Source organism: Rissa tridactyla, chromosome 2, assembly GCF_028500815.1.
Source record: "Rissa tridactyla isolate bRisTri1 chromosome 2, bRisTri1.patW.cur.20221130, whole genome shotgun sequence".
NCBI classification, from domain to species: Eukaryota; Metazoa; Chordata; class Aves; order Charadriiformes; family Laridae; genus Rissa; species Rissa tridactyla.
In genome coordinates this window covers 15232216-15238977 of record NC_071467.1, presented here as the reverse complement: position 1 = coordinate 15238977, position 6762 = coordinate 15232216, and the positions used below count along the sequence as shown (strand labels likewise).

At 46.8% G+C, this 6762-nt stretch overlaps 1 protein-coding gene across 1 annotated transcript; it reads left to right on the top strand.

The window, feature by feature from the left end:
• The first annotated feature begins 413 nt into the window (after positions 1-413).
• Positions 414-6492, top strand: CCN3 (cellular communication network factor 3). Its single transcript, XM_054193390.1, is given in 6 exon segments — positions 414-509; positions 512-550; positions 553-808; positions 1110-1361; positions 3202-3410; positions 5343-6492. Coding segments are annotated over 6 exon segments (1149 nt in total). The 3' UTR covers positions 5640-6492.
• The last annotated feature ends 270 nt before the right edge of the window (positions 6493-6762 follow it).

Here is a 6762-nt window from a genome sequence, read left to right as displayed (position 1 = left end):
CAACAGACGGGTGAGGGGGCCCGTGGGGTCGGGCTGAGGGCGGCAGCCCCCGCCCGCGGGAGCCCCTCGCCTTGGGCGCTGGGCCGGCCCGACCCCCGGGAAGGGGCCGGCTCTGCCCGCGGGGCTGCGGTCCCCCCTCCATGTAATGCCTCGGGGGTGAGAGGGCTCCCGTTTGTGCCGCCGGCAGCCGGGCCGGGCAGGGCCGTGCGGGCCCGCCGGGGCAGGTGGCGGGAGGAGCGGGGGGAGCGGAGCGCCCGGCCCGGCTCCAGCTCCCCGCCTCCGGCCCGCGCTGCCCGCCGCGGGGGGAGCGGGGGTAGCGGTGGAGGGGGGTCCCCGACGGCGTCTATATAAGCGGCTGCAATGGCTCTGCCGGCAGAGCCGAGCGGCGCGGCGGGGAGGCGGTGGCCGGGACCATGGCGACGGGCGGCGGGCAGGGCCTGCCCGCCCTGCTGCTCCTCCTCCTCTGGCTGTGCCAGGCAAGTGCGGGGCGCCCGGCGGGGGCCGGCGGGTTGGGGGGAGCCGGCGGCCGGGCCGGCCCCGTGACCTGGCCCCTCGGGGGCCGCTTTGTCCCCGCAGGTGAGCGGCCGGGAGCCGGCGTGTCCGCGGCCCTGCGGCGGGCGCTGCCCGGCCGAGCCGCCGCGCTGCGCCCCGGGGGTGCCGGCCGTGCTGGACGGCTGTTCCTGCTGCCTGGTCTGCGCCCGGCAGCGCGGCGAGAGCTGCTCCCCGCTGCTGCCCTGCGACGAGAGCAGCGGCCTCTACTGCGACCGCGGCCCCGAGGACGGCGGCGGAGCCGCCGGCATCTGCATGGGTAGGTGGCGGCGGGCGGGCCGGTGGGGGGACGCCGGGGCGGGTGGGCCGGCAGGGCCGGAGGCAGCCTCCCCCGGGGCGGTGGGGAGACCCTCCCCGGGCCGGGCCCGCCGCGGTGTCCGCTCGAGGGAGTCGCTGTCCCGCTTCTCTCACCCTTCCCTCAGGGGAAGCGGCTCCTCCTCAGGCCCAGGGCGCTCTGGCTGCTGCCGGAGGGGCGTCCCCTGTGGCCGGCTCTGGGACTGTGAGGGAAACCTGCCACAGCCCCCTCAGCTTCAGTGAAATTCATTCTCTTTTCTCGCTAGTGCTGGAGGGAGACAACTGCGTGTTTGACGGGATGATTTATCGCAACGGGGAAACCTTCCAGCCCAGCTGCAAGTACCAGTGCACCTGCCGAGACGGACAGATCGGCTGCCTGCCCCGCTGTAACCTGGACCTGCTGCTCCCCGGCCCTGACTGCCCCTTCCCCAGAAAGATCGAAGTCCCCGGGGAGTGCTGCGAGAAGTGGATCTGTGACCCTAAAGATGAAGTGATTTTGGGAGGTTTTGCAATGGCTGGTGAGGAAACTAAAACTAATTATTGCAGTCGTTGTGAGGAGGAGGTTATATCATACTGGAAACATCCATGGGTTTACAAAATCTAAGACACATTGCTTTGTGTGATCATTTTTTCTGCTCTTTTTTCTCATCTAGAGTCACCAGTAAGTATACCACTGGTTATGAATAAAAGCAGAGCCTGATAGGTAAGAGATGATATTCTAAGGATGAATGTGCATAGCAGTTTTAAAAGGTACTTAACTTGAGTTACTTCCCAATTCTGAAATTGCTGTTTATCTGGTGCAGGGTAGTTCAGTGAGGGGAATAAAACAGGGGCAAGTTCATAATCCTCCAAACATTATCTCCACCCCCAGATCAAAGCTGCAGTCTTGCTAGTTGCTCCGCAAAAGTATGTTGCATCATAAATACTATTCTAGGAGCTTAGTCTACAAGAGACTTTTTTTTCCCCTTAAATTCCCTAGTTATTACAAGTGGTCAGCATGGTAGCTAAAATGCCAACAAATTCCTGCCAGTCTATGCTAGAGCTCTCATCATTATTGTTGGCATCAAAGCATTACAAAGTACTTGGAGAAGCAGTGGTTATAAACACAGTGAGTGGATCTGAAAAACGAAAATCCCATTCCAAAACGCAGAACTCATAAACTGCTTTTGTAATTGAAAAAATAAAGCTACATAATATTTCCCCCCTGATTTCTTACTGAGTTATGTCACCATCCCCTTTAAATTAGACTATTAGTTCAACATGGATTTTCATAAGCCACTTTTATGGGAGTTGAGGGCACAGCATTCTCTTCCAGTCACTGCTTTTTGTGGTCTTAAGCAGTTAGTTATGCTGAAACACAGCTAATCCATTTGAAAAACAAGGAAGGAGAGATCCAGGAAGAAAAGCTCTAATAACTTGTCAGAGTGCTATAAAGTGTCAGTTATAAGGCACATGAGGTATAAACAAAAAACTTGCCACCTTTCTACTGTTTTTCCTTTTCTTTGACTTGTTTGACAGTGACAGGCTGATCTGTAAAATGCCTACAGGTGGATTATCTCTATTCTGTCTACCAGTGGCCATCCCTCTTGGGGGGCTACCTTTTGGGAGCTTTACCATGCAAAAGGCAAAAACGCTGTTGTAGAGGAGCTTAACAGCAAGAGCTGTGGCCGACAGCTCAGTCACGTTGCCTCATTCTGTTTACTACTGTGATAACTGCTGAACCAAACTATACAGTTAGCAATATTTGCATAATACAGCTTAACACTGCGATGAGGGCAGGACGATGATCAGAGTTGGCTATGGCTTTGAGTAGCTGTGCTAACTCCTGGAAATTACTTCCTTCCTCCCTCCCCACCATCACCCTGGCTATAATCTGTCAATAATTGACAAGATCGTGTGACTTGATGACTCTGGAGTAAAGGACTTTACTTCCATGCGGTTTATTAGTTTAGATAAATCATTCAGCCTCTTTCAAATCATATTTAATATAAATATTTTTATGACATAGCTTTATAACAGATTTCTGATGTATTTCCATTGGAAAGAGTGAGGAATAAACAGTTATTAGAGTTCTGAACTGGTTAAAAAAATGGCAGTAATTCTGCCAGCTGTGGACTTGAGCGACCTGAATCTGAATCCTTGGCACCTTTTGTTATTTTTAGATGTAGGAAGTTGCCATGCAGGGCTCCTAAAAAGGCAGCTTTTAAAATTCCTGAATCCTGTCAAAAGCGTGGATTTTGGACCTTTTTTTTTTTTTTGTCTCACATGTTTCTTCCCAGTTGTGGTAGAGCTCAATTAGGTACTGGGTTTTCACATTAGTTTTTCTTGTAATACAGTTCTGTGGGGTTTTGTCTTCAGCCTACAGACAAGAGGCCACACTCGGGATCGATGTGTCGGATTCAAGTGCTAATTGTATTGAGCAAACAACAGAATGGAGTGCTTGTTCCAAAAGCTGTGGAATGGGCTTTTCCACCCGTGTTACCAACAGAAATCAACAGTGTGAGATGGTGAAGCAGACACGGCTTTGCATCATAAGACCTTGTGAAAATGAAGAGCCATCTGATAAGGTATGCTCCAAAGAGTGGCATGGGAGCAGGGTCTCTTCAGCTGTAATTCCAAGGTTGCAATATTATGGTGTAGAATACTCCAGATGCAAGTGTACATAAATAGACCTTTTAGAATACGTGCAGCAAGCCCAGGGCTTTTGGAAAGAATTAGACTTGCTGCATTTGCTTAGTAGCTTTGTGCTACACCTCCAGCAGGTCAAGGGAGGTGATTCTGCTGCTCTGCTCCCCTCTGGTGAGTCCAGAGGAGGGCCACAAAGAAGATCAGAGGGCTGGAACAACTCTCCTATGAGGAAAGACTGAGAGAGTTGGGGTTGTTCAGCCTGGAGAAGAGAAGGCTCTGGAGAGACCTTATTGTGGCCTTGTAGTATTTAAAGGAAGCTTATAAGAAAGATGGAGACAGACTTTTTAGCAGGGGCTGTTACGATAGGCAAAGGGATAACAGTTTTAAAATAAAAGAGAGTAGATTCAGAATAGATACAAGGAAGAAATTTTTTACAATGAGGGTGGTGAAACACTGGAACAGGTTGTCCAGAGGGGTGGTAGATGCCCCATCCCTGGAAACGTTCAAGGTCAGGTTGGACGGGGCTCTGAGCAACCTGATCTAGTGGAAGATGTCCCTGCTCATTGCAGGGGCGTTGGACTAGATGGCCTTTAAAGGTCCCTTCCAACCCAAACTATTCTATGATTCTTTGATAATTTGGGCCATCCCACGTAGATCAGATATACTGCATGTGCAGACTATTTTGACAGTTCATGCGGTCTAACTTGTCCCACAAATGCAATTGTACTACCTTTATGTATACTTCAGAGTTGCTCCAGTCATGCAGAATGGATGTATCAGATTTCTAGTCTGTTGAGCATCTGGAACTGCAGGGAAATCTGTGAAATCCTGCAAAATCTGCTTGCGTAAACTAAACCTTATTTTAATCCTTATGATGCTTTTTCCAAAAGCAAATCCAACACTGACACCTCAGGTGCAATAAATGTTTATCTAAGGGCTGACTTTTTTGCTGCTTCTACACATTATACAAGTGTTGCCATCAGAGAGAATAACATGTAGCTAGGTAAGAGGACCATCACTTCGCATAATGTTCTGAGTGTTGGAAAGCATTGCCAAGGCCGTTGCTGAATACTCTGCAGTTTTAAATACTGTGTTTTGAAAAGGAAATGAGATGATGAGATGATCATTCACAAGAATGATCAGAGGTCTAGAAAACATGTGCTGCTAAGGAAAAATTGATTGAACTGAACTTTTTCTGAATGCAAAAGAATAGAGATGCGTTCTCCTAACTGTGTTCAGATATTGCAGCCTGTTCTGAGTCCATGGGGGATACAAGAAGAAATAGACTGCATAAAAATTAAGATATGAGTGAAAACCTTCTAAGCAGTAAGAATAGTGAACTGTTAGGATTGTCTGGGGCAGATGTGGAGTCTGTGTCACTGAAAACTTCCAAGGACAAGTTAGACAACCAACTGTTAAGAATAACATGGGTAAAGCTGCTTCTGCCTTGGGTCACAAGAATGGGTGATGACTTCTGAGGTTCGTTTTAGCCCAGTTTTTTTCCCCTGAATCTAGTCCTGTAACTTGCTCATTTGGCTTCTTGATTCTGTGATGGAACTACACTAGCCTGAGAAGTTTTCCAGTAGAGTATAGTTTTGTAATGAATGTTGGTTTGGCTTGTCTCAGATAACACGAGTGGGCGTTAATTGTCTTTTGTTACTCACCCAATAACACACTGGTGTCAAAGGGCTGATCTTGCAGGAGTTACCTGTAAGTAAGTACTGAAGTAGCTACAGAGTCTTATTGCTGTTGAACAAGCAAAGACAACAGATTTAAGTTTTCAGAATAGGCCTATATCCTTGCATGTCATTTTTTAACTGCTTTCTGTATCATGCAATGATGTATCTAATGTCTTTTCATATGTTTCTTAGAAAGGGAAGAAGTGTATCCGAACAAAGAAGTCCCTGAAAGCTGTTCGCTTTGAATACAAGAACTGCACTAGTATGCAGACATACAAACCTCGTTACTGTGGCGTCTGCAATGATGGGCGATGCTGTACCCCACACAACACCAAAACGATTCAAATTGAGTTCCGCTGTCCTCAGGGCAAAGTCCTAAAAAAGCCAATGATGTTGATCAACTCCTGTGTCTGTCATAATAACTGTCCTCAGAGTAACAATGCTTTCTTCACACCGTTAGATCCAACATCTAGTGAAGCAAAAATATGAAAGGCATTAATTAGGTAGAGCAAAAGGTATAAATAGTTTATACAAAACTTGACCCACAATCAGATGAATGTAACAATGACATATGTAAAATATCTAAGATGTTTTTCAAAACAGTCTTGGAGCTTTCTTTTTTCTTGTAGTTTATTAAATACCTCATTTTACATTTTCCCCCTCCAAACTTCTTTTATTCACTTGAAGGAAATTGCGTGCCTTGGACAGAGCTGCCTTTTTTTCTTGATGGTGGCGTGAAGATTACAAAGTGAACAGCTAGTCTTTCTCCTTGACTTAAGGCGATCATGCCATGAGCTTCGGTAGCTGTAAGACTGGGCTCTTCAAGAGTAAATGGATTCCTTGGGGAGTGCGTGATACCGTATCACCATATCACATAAGCTTCCAGGTTCTTCACTTCGCATAATGTGTATAAACATTTAAGCAGTGTTCGTTTTCCGTTCTAATGAAACTCTGTTTCTGATGACAGTAAAAATCTTACTGATGGAAGTGTTGTGTTCTTCTGTCTTGTAAAATACCTTCTATCTGTACCTCCAAATTTCTCTGAGGATTAAGTTTGCACGTAGCCCCTGAATGACATAGCTAAGATCTCCTATCCCGAAGCATAGCAGATTGATAGCTCACAGCAATTAAATTTCTCTTTGGTAACTTCACTAGCAGTCTAATCCAAAACCCACTGAAGTCAGCGTCTTAGGAAAACTATGTGTGTCTGTAGATATAATTATTGGATGCAAAAATAAAATTTCTGTAAATTCCTCTAAAATATAACTGTATCATATGGTGCTTCATTTCTTAGAAAGGTGTATATGTAAATAGAAACTGTATATATTGTAATATAACTTTACTAAGTAAATAAACTTAATATGATTCAAAATATCTTTTCCCTAAAGTTGTTTTTTTTTAAACTACAAACTTCTAGCAGCTAAAAGCAATGGTAAGAAAAAAGGGTTTGCAGACTCCTAAAATCAAAAGACCCTGTCTTGTGATGTTCTTAGTGTACCTCATCCTAATCGCTGCCCTAACGGGTATGCAGTGTCTTGGTGCAGGAAAGGATGACTAATTTGTGAGGCACACATTAGAAGGGAGGTTTCTTTCAGAGCAAAGTCGCCCAGGA